The following is an 18,625-nucleotide window of genomic DNA, read 5'->3' as shown; positions in this document are numbered from 1 at the left end:
GGTGTATCCTATAATTGAAGGCGTTTAACAACTTAATTAAGATTTCAGGCGCGAGCCGCAACCGCAAGTGACCAGGCTATTGTCCAGATTTAGCAGGAGGACTTTGATATTGACAACCTGTGTTTACAATTAAGACTGGAGAGTTACTTTTCTGAGATATATTATAGTGGAAATCAAACCCATTGTTAGCCATGAAGAACTATACAGGGCAAACTAGTTGACTTTTGAATACATATTAAACAGTTTTTATATGTAGGTTTTATAGGTTTTGGAGTTGGACTTTAAAATAAATATAGCTTATGTGTATGAAAGGCGACTATATTGATGTTTTGCAGATGATGTCATCAAAATTCCCTCGGGGTCTGTCTGAAGCTCTGATACTCAAATTAGACATAAATCTGAGTTTTGTTAAAACACAATCTGACCAGAAAGCGCTGACATAGCTGGAACTACAACAGATGAGCTGATTTATATTGTAATGCAAGTTTCACATACATATATGATTACAGTCACAAGCTAGTCAGCATTAGCCAACTGTTTTTCAGTTAACCACTGTCACTTTTTTGTTGAAAATCAAATATCTAAAGAGGATCATAAATACCCGTATTGATCACAGGCTCCTGAAAAAGTGTTTAAATCTGTTTTATATTTTTCTTTGAGTTATCAGATTATGATCTTTAAACTTTTTTGACAGCGTTTCCTAATGTGTGCATTGTGTCTCCATGGCAACTGCTGAACAGTCCACCATAGAGATACATGTAGACCACCTCCTGCTTGACGTCACTGCAAAGTATCAATAGCACGTGTGACATACTTACTATCCAGCTGCCAAGCAAACCTGATGTCTTCTAATGGGTTTGTCAAATGTTCCTGTTGCTGGCAAATCATTTATCGCTCCTGTCCTGGAATCTTAAAGATTTTGGAAAATAAAACATTCGTAATTCTCTCCACCCAAGATAAAGCGTAACACCATATTTAGGACCACCCACTCCTGGATATTGAAGTTAAAGGGCCCATATTACCCTATTTTCTGATCTATGTTATAATGTTGTTTCTTTATCATAAACATAACATTAGTTGCGTTTTGAAACCCTGCATATTTAGGTGAGCTCTTTTCCCAAACAGAAAACACTCTGTTCAGGAAGTGCTCCACTGTGTTTTTTAAACATCATCCATATTAACTAGAATCATTTGGATCATTTCAACCCTGGAATTTCCCATCTCTACATCTCTAAAGGGTCACAAGTTTGCGTAATATAGGCATTTACAGTTTTCATTATCCACAATGTTGTACCTTTTTAACAGATTAATATCTGGAGAAGTTACTCTATGTTTTTTAGTATTATATTAGTATATTGACTACTCTAAAATAATTAGCAGTGATTAGCATTAGCCAAACATTGCTTTAGTTTTAAGAAATTAATATATGTTTGTATTTAGTATTAGCATCGTTTCTACTTTCTTACAGGTAAGACAGTTGATGGATTTTTTTATTTTCTGCAACTTTATCAGAGCTACATTAAAATAATTAGCAGTGATTAGCGTTAGCCAAACACTGCTAGCTTTGAATAAATAGTTCCATATCACAGGAGTGGGGTGTAGACTTTCCCCACATCATTAGTGTACAGTAGCTCCCTTTGAGCCTTTGCTGTCACAGTCATACAGTCATTTCCAGTCCAGACACAGCAGGCTCTTTCTGTTTTATGGTCCTCTGGTTCGCTGGCCACACTTCCTTCCCCAAATGAAAGCAGAGTAAACTCCATAGCCCACAGCACTAACCCAATGCACCCAAATCTTCTCTTTTGGCTGCTGCGTCACACAGATCGTTAGCTTCAGCATGGGGTCCGTGATATGTTTTGGAGGGGTTTCAGTTTTTTCATCGTCAGGCCAACTTGGCATTTAAGTTTGTTCATGGGAGTGTGTGCTCAAGTAATATTTGTTTTTGCTAGTATTTACTCCTTCACCTGCCAGATATTAAAATGTTATAGTCTAGGTAATTTTTCACATGGCTATGGGCTGTATTTTGAAATTACCAGTGATGGAATGTAACAAAGTAAAAGTAGTAAAGTACTGTGCTTAAGTAAACATTTCAGGTATCTTTATTTTATAAGTAGATTTTAAAGAGCATAATTTAAACTTTTACTACATTTGAGAGCAGGTATCTGTATCAGGTATATGTACTTTCTACTCCACTACATTTTTGAACTGTACTGAAAAGTAAAAGGATTTTTAAATATTGTCTGAGACCTGCTGAAAAGGTTGGAGCTTTATTTTTAGTATGTTCATAGTCCGAGCATACAAAAATATACAAAGAAAAACAGCTAGGAGAAAAAAAAATCTGCTGATTTTTCTGCTGAACAAAATTCAGCACAAATCTGTATCAAAATCACTACATTTGAAGTTTTGTTAGATCTCAAAATCTATGTGAAATTCATTCACTTTTTACTCTTTAAGGACATTTTTATTAAAACATTATTTTACTTAAATATATTTTTTATGTGATATTTTTACTTTTACTTGAGTATTTCTTTGCTCTGATATCTGTACTTTTGCTTAAGAAATAAAAAATCTAATACTACTTCCACCTCTGGAAATTATAATATGTTTAAGTCAAATGCACATGGAATACATTAATTAACACTGCCACAAAAATGGAAAATATCTTTCCATCTAAGTTAAAGGTGTACTGCATAACATTTCTAGTGAAGGGTCCGGTCTGCTTGTCTCCTTGAAAATGTTATTGCTTTGTCTAAAATGTTCCATTATATTGATTAAAATTACGAGAGAGGCAGTTGTAGCACTGTGCTACTAGACAGTGGCTCTGTGGAGTGGCTCCCCTATTCACAGGAGGAATTATTCTATTTTTGAACAATGGAAACACCTGTAATGAATAAATGCTGATGGAAATATTTAATGTGATACTGCATAACATTCAGGGGAAAGCAACAACATCTCCAAAAGAAGATTGAAAAGAAAAGTTGTATAGTGCACTTTTAATATAAATAGTCTAAATTACTAAGAATTAGATTTAAAGCCCGTATGAGAAAATGGATCTCATGGGAGTATTACAAACTGCTTAAGCCAATTGGGAAATCTTTTTAACACAAAACATATGCAAAAGAAGACCTCAGATTCCTAAAAGACTTAATATTGAAAACATTTGGTTTAGATTTTTTTTGTTTGAGATTTCATCAGACTAAGAAGTACGAAACAGGCAAGTCATGACTTGAATTGTAGTTTAAAACTGTGTTTAAAGAAATGTTGCTTTTTGTTTAAGAGTCCATATTACGCTATTTCTGATCTACTATAATGTTGTTTCCTCATCAAAAACATACCTGGAGTTGTGCTTTGTTTCTTTCACACATGTTTATCACACATGTTTGCTCCACTATTTTTCTAAACTCCATACACCTTCATAGAATCATTTGGATAATTTCAGCCCTAGAATGATCGATCTCTACTGAACTAAAGGTAAAAGGTAGCTGTTAACTTGAGAATCTATATGACATCACAAGGTGGAGCGGAGTATTTTGAGTTTTGAAGATGTAGACAGACTAATAATTAAAGGTTACTTTAACATGTGTGAATAAAACAAAACACAATTTCAGGTATATTTTTGATGTGGAAGCAACATGGCTTAAAGCTCACAAGAGTAAATTTTGTGTAATACAGGACTTTAAATTCTGTAACAATAGTAAAACTGTTTTGTTAATTGAATGTGGGCTCATATTTAAACAAAATGCCATTCTAGATACATCTTAAACATCTATTTGTCATTGTGCACTCATTTAAATGCATGTCTATGGGCTGTTGTGATTTCATAGCTTTTTCCACTTCACTCCAGGCACACGCACAAAAAGAAAGCACAGTTTTATGTTGGAGGTGCAAGTGATCAAAGGGAAATGCTAATACAGACCATCTGTGTTTAAAAAACACATTTTAAAATATCATTGATAAGTTTGTTTTATATCATTTGTTTAGTTACGTAATGTATTAAGTTTTGGTTTAAAAGGTCCATATTTTCCAGTCTATTATAAGGTTGTTTCCTCATCAAAAACATAAACAGAGTTGTGTTTTTTTTTCATTCACAAAAGTTTTAACACACAAATCCTCCATATTTGAGTTCTTCTTTCAAATTGAAAACAGTAGAGATTGGAATTGCCAATCTCTACTGAACAAAAGGTAAAATGTACTTTGCAAACTAACACTCATGACATCACAAGGTGGAACAGAGCATTTAGAGCTTTGAAGATGTAGAGAAGCTAATAATGAAGGTTTACTTAAACATATGTGAATGAAACAAAACGGAACTCCAGGTATGTTTTATTGAGGTAACAACAATATAACATGATTTAAAGTTCACATGAACCAATTTTTCGTAAAATAGGACCATTGTGGGGGCTGTTTGGACTTTCTGTGAACCATTTTTGTATTTGCTAACTGCCTTTTTCACTTCTCTTTATCAGCATGTCCTTCTGGCACATATAAACCTGAGGGAACCCCAGGTGGGCCCAGCTCCTGCCTACAGTGCCCTGACCCCCAGCACACATCCCAGCCGGGCAGCACCTCTCTCAGTGACTGTGTCTGTAAACCAGGATACCAGCCACTGGGCATGACTTGCCAACGTAAGACATATACTGACTTTCATAGTAATCAGATGTTAAGGTGCACTATGTAACTTTTGGTTGGAGTTCCGTCACTGCTTGTTTCGATGGATATATAACTGTTCTGCCTGGAATTTTCCACAGTGTGACATTAAGCCCTCTCACACCCCACCCCCTCTCTCTACACACAATATTTTTCAAACATCATATAAAAAAACAAACAACAAACAAACAAAGAAAAAAACACAAAAATTACTAGATAATGAGATATCAAGTATTTAAAAAGGTTGTGCATATTTGTTTAATTTTTGTTAATTTTTTTCAGACTTATCTAATGTCTGTTTTTGTTTGCAGCGGTGCACTGTCCTCCTCTGTATCCCCCTGAACACGGTTTCTTCGTCCAGAATGTTTGTAACAATAACTACGATGCAGCCTGCGGGGTGCGCTGTCAGCAGGGCTACGATCTCCAGGGCACCAGCATCAGACTGTGCCAGGCTGACGGCACCTGGTCCGGGACACCTGCCTCCTGCCATGGTAACTAGAGGCAGATTTTTGCACTTTTAGAGTGGGTAGTCACATTTTGAGCTGTTATTGCTTTGTATTACGGTGTTAAAATTTGCTCTTTGTGGGTTTTTAGGTAACATATTGACCACTAACTATTGGCCCCCGTGCTGGATAAAGGGGCACTGTGTAACTTTTCTGGTGAAGGGTCTGCCACCTGCTGGTCTCCATGGAGATAATACTGTTTTGCCTTTATTATACCACAGTATGGAAACGTATCACAATGGACAGGCAAATGGTCAGCTCTATGGAGAAACAAGCCTACATATGTAAAAAATTTATATTTTTTAAGATATTTTTGAGCTATACAACACCTGTAATTAAACAGATGCAAGGGCGATATGTTTAATACCATACTGTGGGACATTCCAGGCAAAGAAATAACATCTCTATGAAGACAAGTAATTAGCAGACGCTCCACCTTAGAAGTTGCACAGTGCACCTTTAAATATCCAGCACAGACAACTTTATTTTAATATTTAAATATGAAGAGATAACTGCACAAAGTGTGATAACAAGTGACTATGGGTGAGTCTGTAATAGATTTAACTTGCAGAACTCTGGGGGAATAATCATAATAGGCCCTGCATATCAGCCTAAAAATAACGGTAAAGCCTTTTGGCATCAGCTGCTCTGGATTCTGATTCAGTCAGTATCAGTCATGATATGATGTCATGATCATCAGCCATGAATAAAACCATATTAGTCCAACCCTTAACAGTAATAGCTGATAAAATCCCTTTAAAAGTCATTATAATGATATTTGAACTTTATCATTACAAATACATTTCTGTTAAGCATCTGTTTTTGTTGCTATGTGTAAAAAACAAAATGATCAGGGAGTATTGTTGCGTAAAAGTTTCTTACACAATCATTTGTGTTTAGACTGAATGTGAGAAGTCTTAAGTTAAGTGTCAGACCAGATGTGAACGAGACGAACTCCTTTGAAATAAATGGGTGGAAGTGAAGCCGATGAGAAGGTCAGAGTGGAAAAACCAATAGAAAAGTGAGAGACAGTGAGAAGCAGTGAGAGGTGTGGAGATAGATGAGAAAAAAGCATGTTTAAATGTCAGATTGTGACTCATTGCAGGACCAGACTTTAAACATGCACGAGTAGCTCCAGATTTATAGAATGTGGGTTTGGTATATATTTTCAAATGTGTCTGCTGGTATGTGTTCACTGAGTCTGGGCTTGGCCTGGGTGGACCTCCCAGCTTGAACAGCCCTGAGGGAGGGGGTCTCCCTTAACTGCCTGTCTGTCTATGAGCTCTGATGAGAAATAACACTACACAGTTTCTCCAAGACCTCAGCAGAATCAGACAAGACACACACACTCACACAGACACATACACGCAAATACACACACACACAGATATTTTCTTTTATTTGATGTACACTGTTATGTTTTAGGATAAATGACAGCCCAAGAAGTGTTTGTGGGTGATCACCTTTTGTATTCTTTTGTAGATTTTTCCTTCTGCTTTTAGATTTAGACTCCTGTATTTATTTATGTCAGTCAAAGCATTTAAAGGTGCACTGTGTAACTTTTCTGGTTGTGGGTCCACCATCTGCTTGTCTCTATGGAGATGTGATTGTTTTACCAGGAATATTCCACAGTACGGTATTAAACTGTCTGTCTTGCATTTATTCCATTACAGATGTTTTATTGATTAAAAATATTGTTGATATATATTATTGTTAATATTGAAAAGTTGTTCCGATACACTGAGACACCTCGCCATAGATCTGGCCAGGTTTAGTTTTTGCTTATCGTCATGGAGAGAAATTAGTTTAATACTTTACTGTCGAACATTCCAGGCGAAGCAATAACAGCACCATGATGACAAGCAGTTGGTTGACCCTCCATGAGAAAAGATACACTGCACGCCTTTAAGTAATTTACGAATCATGTTGTAGTGACACTAAAATAACATATAATCTTGATCCCACAGCTATCATTTATTTTGTGCATGGCCCTTGTATTTTTCTTCCTTTCTGTAGTGCGTTCCTGTCCGTCCTTGTCTCCACCTTTGCACGGTTTCCTGAAGTGCTCTGAAGGTGGCGCCTCCTACAGGGCAGAGTGTCAGGTGGGCTGTGATCGTGGCTACAGGCTGGAGGGGGAGTCTAGGCTCACATGCCAGGCCAGCTCTCAGTGGAGTGGGCCTCTGCCTCGCTGTATGGGTAAGCCTGAGTTTCATGCTACTAGTTTTGAGTTTAGAGCGTAATGTATATTATCACCCTCATGGAAAACATTACTGGAATTATGTTTTTTAACGGTTCAATATTGCACAAAATGTACTCTTGTGAGCTTTAAGCCATGTTATAATGTTGTTATCTCATCAAAAACATGCCCAGAGTCATGTTTTGTTTCATTCACACATGTTTGAGTAATGGGTTATTAGTCTTTCTGTTATTATTAACACTTTCCAAAGCTCAAAATGCTCTGTTCCACCTTCTGATATCATGAAGCTGTAGTTTTCAAGATAACAGCTACTTTTTAGCATTTGTTTAGTAGAGATAGGAAATTACAGGGCTAGAATTATCCAAATGATTCTAATGAAGGTTTATGGAGTTAATAAACACAGTGTCACACTTCCTACATGACATCACAAGGTGGAACAAAGTGTCTTCTGTTAGAGAGAAGAACTAAGCCTAAATATGCAGGATTTGTGTATTAAACATGTGAAACTACAGGTATGCTTGTGATGAGGAAACAACATTATAACACAGATCAGAAAATAGTGCAATATTTAAAGTGATAGTATACAACTCTCTGGGGGTGGAAAGTCATCAGCACGATTCCATGGAAATGGAAAGTTAAAACCGTACTCTCTATGGAGTTAGATGTGTTTCATGCCATACCGTGGAATATTACAGCCAAAGGAACAACATTTCCATGGAAACAAGCAAGGAGTCCAAATAAAAGTCAGGTTTGTGGAGATGCATGCCCACTCACAGTGAGGATTCATGTTTTTCTATGTTTTTCAATTAAATAAACTCATCCATTAAAAAAATATATATATTTGTCTGTTTTGCCAAAAAAGTTACAGACTGGGACTTTAAGTAATTTTTGTAGTTTTTAGTTTTTTCAGTTCTCCCTCCAGGTCTTTTCCAGAGTGAGTCATGAAGCATCTATGCATGTTTAAAGTCCTTACACCTTGTTCTCCTCAAATTATGTAATTTAATGTTGTTTACAAAGTTTCATACAAACTGCTTCCTCTCTGAATCCATCAGCAGGTGCTTGTCTAGTGTCCTCTCTTGGTGTTTTAAAACATCACACTTCATGCCTTCTTGGACTGAGGTACTTCCTTGACACACAGAATGCTTGAGTTATACAGCATGGAATACTAAAGCTAAGAAAACCACCTTAGTTGATTAGATTAGATAATACTTGTCAGCTACAGCAATACAAGGACTTTACACCTAAACATACAGAGGACAATTTTATAAAGATCATCTTCTGAAGCTTCTCATTTGGCTTTGTATAGACTCGTACAGACTAGGCCAAACATGGACCAGGATCTTAAAGAGGGGGTAGTACACTTATGGGGTATTAATTGCAAACACCTGTCATATTTAAATCACCATAAGTCCCTCCTCCCTTTGCTCTCCGTGCTCACTCCCCCTTCAGAGCACTATCACTTTACAAATGGCATGCATCTAGCACATTAGGTTTGAATTAGGTTTGTGAAGTTGTAGTGCATTGTTTTGCATCCTGCTTTTGTATATTTATGGGAAATTGCTGTGTGGGCGTAGGGGTGACGTAGGCTTGTGGGTTGAACTTTGGATAGGACCGTACTGCTAACCGTAAAGAGGGTTCGAATAACATGGTAGAAAGCTCCACAAAGTTGATTTGACATAATACCCCCTCTTTAAAAATAGCTTCAGTTGACCTTGTTTTCAACATACAAGAGCTTATGTTCACTCTACACTGAAAAAATGAAAATTTTGTTAAAATGACTAGAATTAAGAAAATGCTATCATGATTTGAGTAAATTTCACATGACAAGTGAAATGATCTACCAATGGAACAAGACCTTTCATAGGAAAATTAATCTTGTTACATAGAAACTTGTTGCACTTAAAATAAGAAACAAAATTTTAATTTGCTTAAATAGAGAAAAAAAATAACGTATTCCATTTTTAGATAATTTTACTTCTCAGATGTATTGAAATCAAGTTAAATGCTCTTAACCTGAGTAATTTTATCTTACCTACATATTACTTTTTGCAGTGTATCTCTTTAAAGGTGCTTAAATTTTCTGGTGGAAGACCCGTCAAACACTTTTTCCATTGTTGTTGTTATTGCTTTGTCTGGAATGTTTCACAGTATGCCCTTAAACCTTTTTATCTTCATAGAGCCCAGACCAGACCAAGTTACTGGCCAGATCTCTGTAGAAAAAGCACTCAGAGTCAGAATGTAAATTTTTCTAGGCATTTTTGCTCTGTTAAACCATCTGCAAATGAATAAATGTAAGGTACTGCTGTTTAATGTCATACTGTGGAACATGGCAGGCAAAGCAATGGCAAATCAACAAAGTTACACAGTGCACCTTTAAGGCTGTGTTAGGTCAGACATGGATTCATCTTCTTTCCCATGGCAAAGCGGCACACAAAAGTCAGAACTGATAGTTAAGTTCAAACACTGGTGCTGGCCACAGAGAGCAGCCAGGTCATGCTTAAAACACACAAAAGGGGCAGTGTTCACCCACAAACCTCAGCTCTCTTCCAGCCAACCAGCTTCCTGCTCTGTTTATAAAGTAAAAATCTGTGTTTATCGATCACTCCCATCTTTTCGCTCTCACATTTGGTTGTGTTTGACCACCTCCCTGCAGCCTGTCAGCACAGCTACACTTCTCTATGGGCTACTACTTTGTTTGCTTACCCTGCGGTGAAATGGGATCCAGTTGGCTTTCCGAAGAGGATGTAGGGACGTATCTTTATCGGAAACAAATTTCCCCATATTAAAGGTGCATTGTTAACTTAATGTTATTGCTTTGTCTGGAATGTTTCACATTATGGTTTTAAACCTTTCTATCTTCATAGAGACCAATCAGACCAAGTTACGGGTCAGATCTGTGGAGACGCAACTCCTCTCACAGTCAGAATGCTTGTTTTTCTAGGTATTTTTGAACTATAAAACCTGTAATTGAATAAATGTAAGGCAGAGCTGTTAATTTTAGTTTATTTTAATGTCATACTGTGGAACATTTCAAGCAATGCAATGACATATCCATAGAAACAAGCAGGTGACAGATCCCCAACCAAAACGTTACATAGTGCACCTTTAAATAGCCCTATAGATTGTGCAGCCAGAGAGAATGATGCAGATTTGTAACTGAAATACATGTTTGTTATATTTTGTTTAGCCCTGTGGTCTCATTTTGGTTTCTACAGGCCAAATTTTTCTTGTACGTGCTTCTGGAAATAGGTTTAATTTCAGTGTTTTTCAAAAGTGTGCTAAAAGTAAGATTTATCACACAGGAGTCAGAGATCTACAAAGAACTGAAATATGAAACCCGTCATTCTGAGTATTTCCTGTAAAAATTCTTTGTTCTCTATTTTTATCAATAAGCCCACATTTTGAAATGTGTTATATTGCTGAAGTAAATATAGATGATAAATGATAATATTGAAACTAACTTATGCCACTGACACAATACCCCAAGGGCAGATTCAGACCACAGAAATTATTCTAAATATACAATACTGTAAAAAAAAAAAAAAAAAAAAAACCTGAACTACAATAAATAAACAGCAGAATGAAACACATTTGTACTTAGTTTGGTTCTGTAACATGTAGTGGTGAGATACAAACACGAGACACGAGATTGGATCAACGAGAATGAGACAAAATGTGATTTTGACATTATTTGTTATAAATAAATTGAACAATCCAGATCCCAATTTTGGGCTCCCAATTTTTGATTTACTTAATTTAATATTTCTGCTGCCATTGTAAGACTGCTTTTTAGGACTACAGTTTCTCAAAAAATGTAACTTGCCAGTACTTAACTCTATGTTTTATCGAATAAATATGTAAAAACAGGAGGTGAAAAAATCTCATGAGAAAATTTTCAGTGTGTGCACAATCTTGTGACAATTTTGTGTTGCGAGATCTTGTCCTGTTCCTAGTACTGTGTCATAGAACTGATTAATTCATCCTTTTACAGCTTACATTTTAAAGCTAAAAAATAACCAAAAATTTTCCAGTAGCGGAAAGAAAATTTACACACTATACTGACCACCAAAATATATAGTTCCGGCTTTCATTTACTGAATGATAAATCCATACAGTAATTATCGTGACAGGCCTATGTAAAACTGTAAAATTACTCTTTAAAACTCTATTTTTGTTTGTTTTTGTTTTTTTTGTCCTAGAGGTGCGCTGTCCTCCCATTGTGAACCTGAAGAACATCTTGATGTCGCCCCCTGCCTGTGGGAAGAGGGCAGTGTCTCCAGGTGCCGTCTGTCTCCTCACCTGTCGTCAAGGATTCAGTCTCAAAGGAAATAGGAGAGCAGTGTGTCTGAGCTCTGGAAACTGGAGCGCCAATGTTCACAAAGCTGTTTGCATAGGTACTTACGGGCCCACATGGCATTATTTTCTAATTTATGTTATTTATAATTTTGTTTCTTCGTCAAAAACATACCTGTTTCGAGTTAGTTGAAGTTAGTGGACTTGTTTGTTTTATTAAGTTGTTTTAGATCAATATTGCGATTTAAAATGTCCAAATGATAACATAATGATCTAGAGGTGTCATAGATTTTTAACTATATCGCAGACACAGGCTCAATAGGTCTTCTTTGAATTTGTATTGTGTAACTTTTATGATGGAAGGTCTGTCACCTGCTTGTTCCTATGGTGCTCTGCTTGAAATGTTCCTCAGTAGGGTATCAAACAGCTCTAGCTTACATTTATTCAATTGGAGGTGGTTTTATGGCTCACAAATACCTAGAAAAACAGGAATTCTGACTGTAAGTGGTCTGCTTCGGAGATAGAAAGTATTATGCACGTTTAACATACTTCTTAATAAATAAATTGGCTTCTTACAAAAAAAAAAACCTTAGTTGGTGAGTTAGTTTTTCATTTATTATTTGTGGATTCGACTGTAACTGAAAGCACACACTGTTGGATTTCTCTGTGCTGTGGTCCCAGGAGTGTTGTATAATGACATACAGGCCTCCAGATGCCTCAGTCCTTAAGCAGGTGGCGGAGAATATCTCTGCCTGTCATCAATGTCCTCTTTTCACTAAACTTATGCTCATTAAGCCCCTGAAGCCACTCAAGAGAATAAATCCCACCACAAACTTAAACTCATAAAAAGATGGTGTCAGTGTAATAGCTTAGGAAAAGTTTCACGTTGCGTAAGAGTGAAAATAGTTCTTCTTTCAAGTGAATGCCCCTTCAGTACCAGATTGAACTTGTGTCAATGAAAACCATACTGCCGTACTAAACTGTGTCTCTTAACTGCCTTTAAACAATGTAGATTTCCCATTTCCATAATTAATTCAAAGGAGGGATGTATTTTTTTATTTATTTAACAGGATCGTAGACTGTATAAAGAAGTGGACTCAGGGAGTGTAACGTCACCCTTAGCATTCAGCTCCAGTCAAATGAAGCTCACAGAGTTTACCAATTATAGGAGCAAATTTGAAACATTGAATTTATTTACAGGCAAAAGACAAAAATTAAAACACCAAGATCATGTGAAGCAGATTAATACAAACATTTTAAGACCAAAATAAGGAGGCTCACTGCAGCAATTACAGAGAGAGGGCTGATAATGTTTTTGTTTTTTTTTTCAATTGGAGTTTGAGTTAATGGAGCTGGAAATGCACCCATATTCACTTCCTTTTTAAAACACTGCGGCTACCAGGTTAGCTTTGTTCATTTATATACACAATCTATGAACAGGACATATGATTGTCACTGTTTGCCTCCACAGCAGATAAAGCTGATTTGTTTCTATCCTAGTTGGCCCTGTTACGGTGCAGAATTCCTTGCGGGTTCAAACAAAATCCATGTTTGTCCATTATATAAATAGACAAAATTGTCAATATTTGTCATCATTTAATATTAGTAATAAATTTATTTTACAAGTGTATCTTTTTCTTGGAATGTAAACGCGTCACTCCCTCTGTATTTAATAGAAGTAGATGTATGTGAATGTAATAATAAGTCATTTCTCTCCTCAGACTCTGAGCCTCCTTGGGTCCAGTGCCCAGATGACATTGTTGCAGAGACAGATGAGCGCCGTAACACTGCTGTCGTCAGCTGGAACATACCAACTGCTCTAGACAACTCCAAGGAAGAGGTGGGCTTTTATGTGATGCAATCTTAAAAGGGCCCATATTACCTTATTTTCTGATCCATGCTATAATGTTTCCTCATCAAAGACATACCTGAGTTCTTCTCTCAAACAGAAAACACTGTTCCACATTCTTTTGGTAACACAGGAAGTGCTCCACTGTGTTTTAAATTCCATGCACCTTTACTCCAATCATCTGGATAATTTCAGCCCTGGAATTGCCTATCTCTACTGAACTAAAGGTAAAATGTAGCCGTTAACTTGAAAACTACCACTGCATAACATCACAAGGTGAAAGAAAGCATTTTGAGTTTTGGAGATGTAAGTAGACTAAAAAGCCAGGTTTACGCAAACATGTGATTAAAACAAAACACAGCTCCAGGTATGGCTTTGATGAGATAACAACATTATAACATGGCTTAAAGCTCTAAAGAGTCAATGTTTTGTAATATCGGACCTTTAAGTAAATTTCTAACTTTCAACATTTCGATATTTCCTTATTTGTAGGTATCTGTACAAGTGAAGCCTGTATACACTCCACCACAACTGCTTCCAATTGGAAAAGAAGTCATTACCTACATCGCTACTGATCGCTCTGGAAATCAAGCTAACTGCTCCTTTACTGTCACTGTTATTGGTAAGTCCACCCTAATGAAAACTCCGGGCCTGTCTCGATAACAAATTTTAAAGCACAATATATTACTATATATATATATATATTACGATAAATGGTAATATTGAAACAATTTTATGCCACTCATACATTTAAAATAAAGCAACATAATCCCAATGAACCATTTTTAAATGTACAATATAATAAAAAAATGTTTTCTCAGATTCTGTGCAGTTTGAAGCCTAAATTGTGTGATCAAGTACTACAGTGTATTCCTCAGATTTTAGAAAAATAACTGTATTCTGAGTCACACCAAATAAGGGAGTAACTGTACCAGAATACAGTAACACCAAATTAGTATTCAGAATATGTATTCTCGGTACAAGTATTCAATTAATTCCCAACAGTGCATATATTGAACTATAAATTGATATTGTAGTAATTGTAACAGACCTACAAAACACAGATCCAGAAAACACTAAAATCAGGATTCATACTTGTTACTTTTTGCTACTTATTTAGAATTCATTATCAGTATTATTATTATTATTTATATTTTCTCTTTGTTGTTATAATATATTGTGATGTGTGAGCTGTTATGCCCAAGTAATTTCAAGTCTGCAGTAGGAAGAATTGCTTTGCTGTACGCACACTGTACCAAGTCTGCGCTGCCCCACCCTTTTTTAAGACATTTTTGCCATTCTGAACTCCAATTGACACATAAGCAGCCAGCCCCTTCAGCCCCTTCAGCCCCTTCCCCCTGAGCAGGTGCCAAATGGGGTTACAGTAAAGAGCGAAAAACAGGGGTGTCCCATGTCAGCCACTCAATAATCATAGCAGTCGGGGGGGAAAACCTCAAGCCTGGTAGCTGTGAACATTTCCATATGTTATTATGGTGGAACGTTGAGGTATTTTATTGGAGACATGTGTTTAACTAATGCCCCTGACACACTGCACTTTATTCTGTGCAGTACTGTAGTCACGATACTAAAACTTCAAACTAGATTTCAATACCTAGGAATAGACTCGATACTCAATACCGATTCCGATACCACTATGATAATAAAAAACCCTCTTTATTTAGACAATCAAACGGCATTTTCAACATTAATTGTAGTATTTTCTGTTATATTACCATGCAGTCTTATATATGTGTAAACTGTCAGTCATTCAGGTCTGTTCCATAGTAGTCCATGGGCTTAGATTAGACTTAGACAAACTTAATTGATCCACAAGGAAAATTATTTGGACACAGTAGCTCACACATCACAATATAATGTATCAACAAAGAGCAAAAATATAAATGGCAATAATGAATTCAAAATAAGTAGCAAAAATAAGAAGAGACTGGTGTCAGATAGGACATAATTATATAAATGTGTAAGTACAGACAAAAATAAAATATAATATACTAGTCTAAGTGAGCTTGCACATGTTCTGATACAGCTCAGGATCATTCTAAAGCTATTCAGGAAAGGTTAAATTCTGTCTTGTGAATGTGATTTTTTTAGTATCGATACTTGCTCAAATGAGTAGTTCCAATACTAGTTTTAATATCGATTAGTATCTGACTTTCGAAACTTTTGACAACTTTACTCTGCAGTCAAAAAAGTACTGGTATAAAATGTCTCTAGTTATTTTCCACATATTTTCTTTAATGCTTTATCCAACTTTGAAACCCCTAGATACGGAGCCCCCGGTGATTGACAGGTGCCGGTCCCCACCCCCTGTCCTGGCCACAGACTCAGAGACAGCAGTGGTCTGGGAAGTGCCACGGTTTTCTGACAACTCAGGTATGTGCTGTGTCAGGTGACAGCTCGTTATTGTATTAGAATATATGTATTTTTTTCTGCTTCTGTTTAAACTTTTTGCAAGCCCTGCATCTTTAGACTGAGTTCTTCTCTCAAACAGAAAACACTCTGCTTTACCTTGTGATGTCATGTGGAAGCTGATTTGTGTGTTTTTAAAGTCCATACACCGTCAACAGAATCATTTGGATGATTTCAGACCTGGAATGGCCAATCTCTACTGAACAAAATGCAAAAGATAGATGTTAACCTGAGAACTGCTGCTTCATGACATCACAAGGTGGAAAAGATAAATTTTCAGCCCCAGAGATGTAAATGGACTAATAGACTAATAGGTACAGGGTTACTCAAACATCTGTAAATGAAACGAAACGCATTTCCAGGTATGTTTTTGATGAGGTAACACTCTTTCATGACTTAAGCTCACATGAGACAATTCCACATAATATAGGGTCTTTAATGTATCTTTCTTATTCTTATAGGTCTTACTCAAAGGAAAATATAAAATAGGGAAAACAAAGCATTGAGCTGATTCAGAGCTTTTTGTTGAAGTGTGTTAATTCAGTGTCATCAATCAGTCTTAATAAGACATTTCATGAGGTGAAAAACATTTCATATTTCACATTTTTGGGCTCACTGTTTATTTATAAAAGTACAATCCTCTCTTCTATTTTAGCTCCTGCTTGTGTTACCACTGAGAGAATAGGGTGTAACAGACAAATCTCGGCTGTTAGGATTTTATATACAACTGATTAGTCTCTCCTCATCTGCGGCCACCCTGCAATGCCTCTGTGTTGATGCAGACCAGCCCTGTATAAAGAAGCACACCAAGGCAATTCACCCAAATAGACTAAATATCAAGGCCTGCTTTCTCCTGGCATTCCCCGCTCTGCCCAAACAGCAGTAGTGGTGACAGACTACAAACCAGACTACTCCGGGCTCCAGCCCATAACCAGACCCATGTAATTCTCTGGCTCTGGCGCCCACTTGCACACAAATAACACTACCCATATATTTTTAAGCTTTTTGACACATGTTCAAGGCATTGTTATAGAAACCAGGTTAAATGCATTCTCAAATTTTCACAAATCAATCTCAGGTCCTGACATGTAGCCTCCCCACCTGTCTGGAGATGTGCAGCTCCTGTTAAACACACACATGCACACACTTGCCTCACGCACACACTGTAATAACAGGCTCCTGTGGCAGCCCTGGGCCACACTCAGCCCAGCGCACTTCGACGTCAGTGTTTTGTTTTTCCAGGCCCACACCCTGATGCCAGGGCTATATATAGGGCAGCCCCGATGCACATAAACAGTGTACAAGTGTAGACACCAGGCTCCAGAAGACCAGACGTGTGTCAGCCCCACTGGAATGATGCTGCTACTGTTACTATGTGACACATTTGGGAACCGAGCAAAATGAAAGATTGATTTGTCAATTTTCCCACTTGCACCTTCTCTGTTATAACTTCCCACCATCTGTTCCAGCCCTCATGAGTCACACTTGTACAATACACAATTGTATACTGTAGTAGTAATTGTACAGACCAGCAGGCGTGTGCCATTGCTCTTCAGTATCTCTTTATATGATTTTTTCCCTTATCCAGACATACCTGGGTTTGACTTCTATGATTTATGGTTTAAGATGACTCAGAGTAAAGAAAAATCTGCAACAATACTGCCCTCTTTTGGCCTGTTGGATCTTTAAGATCCTATTTGTGACTAGACTACAGTGGTCTTTGTTTATGTTAAATGCATAGCAATAAATTAACATTGTGAGTAAATGTTACCAGTTGGATACATACTTTGTTGTTGTATTGTTTAAAGTGGATTATTTTGAATGTGTCTCTACAGCTTGTCGCTTAACAGTGAACAGTACCCACACTCCTGGGTCCTTGTTTCCTGTTGGAGATACTCTGGTTCAGTATACGGCCATTGATGCCGCTGGTAACAGCCGCACCTGTAACATAACTGTAACTGTACAAGGTAAGGTTTAACCCACTCAGGGTGAATGTGTGGCTGGACCTTATTGGTTAAAAGGCCTATATTATGTTTTTTTCTGATCTTTGTATTGTATTCTCATATTTGGAGTTTTGCCTTGTTTCATTAACACATGTTTAACACACAAACCCTGCATATTTAGACTGTGTTCTTTTCTTAAACAAAAAACACTCAGTTCCACCTTGTGATGTCATGTGGTTATAGTTTCAGCCCGGGAAGTTCCAATCTCTACTGAACAAAAGGTAAAGGCTGTTAAGTTGAAAACTCACACTTCCTGACATCGCAAGGTGGAACAGATCATTTTGCAGATGTAGACAGATTAATAAACCAGGGTTACTAAAACATGTGTGAATGAAACAAAACACAACAAGTACGTTTTTGATGAGTTAACAGCACTCTAACCTCACAAAAGTCAAATTTGCATTATATACTTTATAATCTTAAAGGCTGTTAAAAATGTTATCCAGGGACCACGTGTGACCAGCCGTATGTGCCAGTGAATGGAGAGTTTGTATGTTCTGAAGAGGAGACTGGGGTGAGCTGTACTCTTCACTGCAAAGAAGGCTACAGCCTCACTCAGGCTGCAGTACACAGTTACTTCTGTGCCTACAATGGAGTATGGGAGCCCCCCTCCTCCTCAGACCGACCCGACTGTTCAGGTAAAAAAGTTGTTTTGATTCAAACATACAATGCCCGCTCACTCTTGAGATCTCATATCTTCTGTAAC

The 18,625-nt window shown here is 37.1% G+C and overlaps 1 protein-coding gene across 1 annotated transcript in view; it reads left to right on the top strand.

The window, feature by feature from the left end:
- The window catches only part of svep1 (sushi, von Willebrand factor type A, EGF and pentraxin domain containing 1), a 70,001-nt gene that overhangs the window by 27,160 nt on the left and 24,216 nt on the right, over window positions 1-18,625 (top strand). Inside the window, 9 exon segments of the mRNA XM_020937866.2 lie at window positions 4,467-4,625; window positions 4,959-5,138; window positions 7,167-7,346; window positions 11,547-11,741; window positions 13,362-13,480; window positions 13,982-14,111; window positions 15,773-15,880; window positions 17,752-17,883; window positions 18,366-18,557. Of these exon segments, the coding sequence (XP_020793525.2) occupies window positions 4,467-4,625; window positions 4,959-5,138; window positions 7,167-7,346; window positions 11,547-11,741; window positions 13,362-13,480; window positions 13,982-14,111; window positions 15,773-15,880; window positions 17,752-17,883; window positions 18,366-18,557 (1,395 nt within the window).

The sequence above is a fragment of the Boleophthalmus pectinirostris genome, unplaced genomic scaffold (assembly GCF_026225935.1).
Source record: "Boleophthalmus pectinirostris isolate CB_2022bp ecotype Guang Dong unplaced genomic scaffold, ASM2622593v1 HiC_scaffold_20, whole genome shotgun sequence".
In the NCBI taxonomy this organism is placed as follows: domain Eukaryota; kingdom Metazoa; phylum Chordata; class Actinopteri; order Gobiiformes; family Gobiidae; genus Boleophthalmus; species Boleophthalmus pectinirostris.
This window is presented reverse-complemented; position numbering and strand designations above follow the sequence as displayed.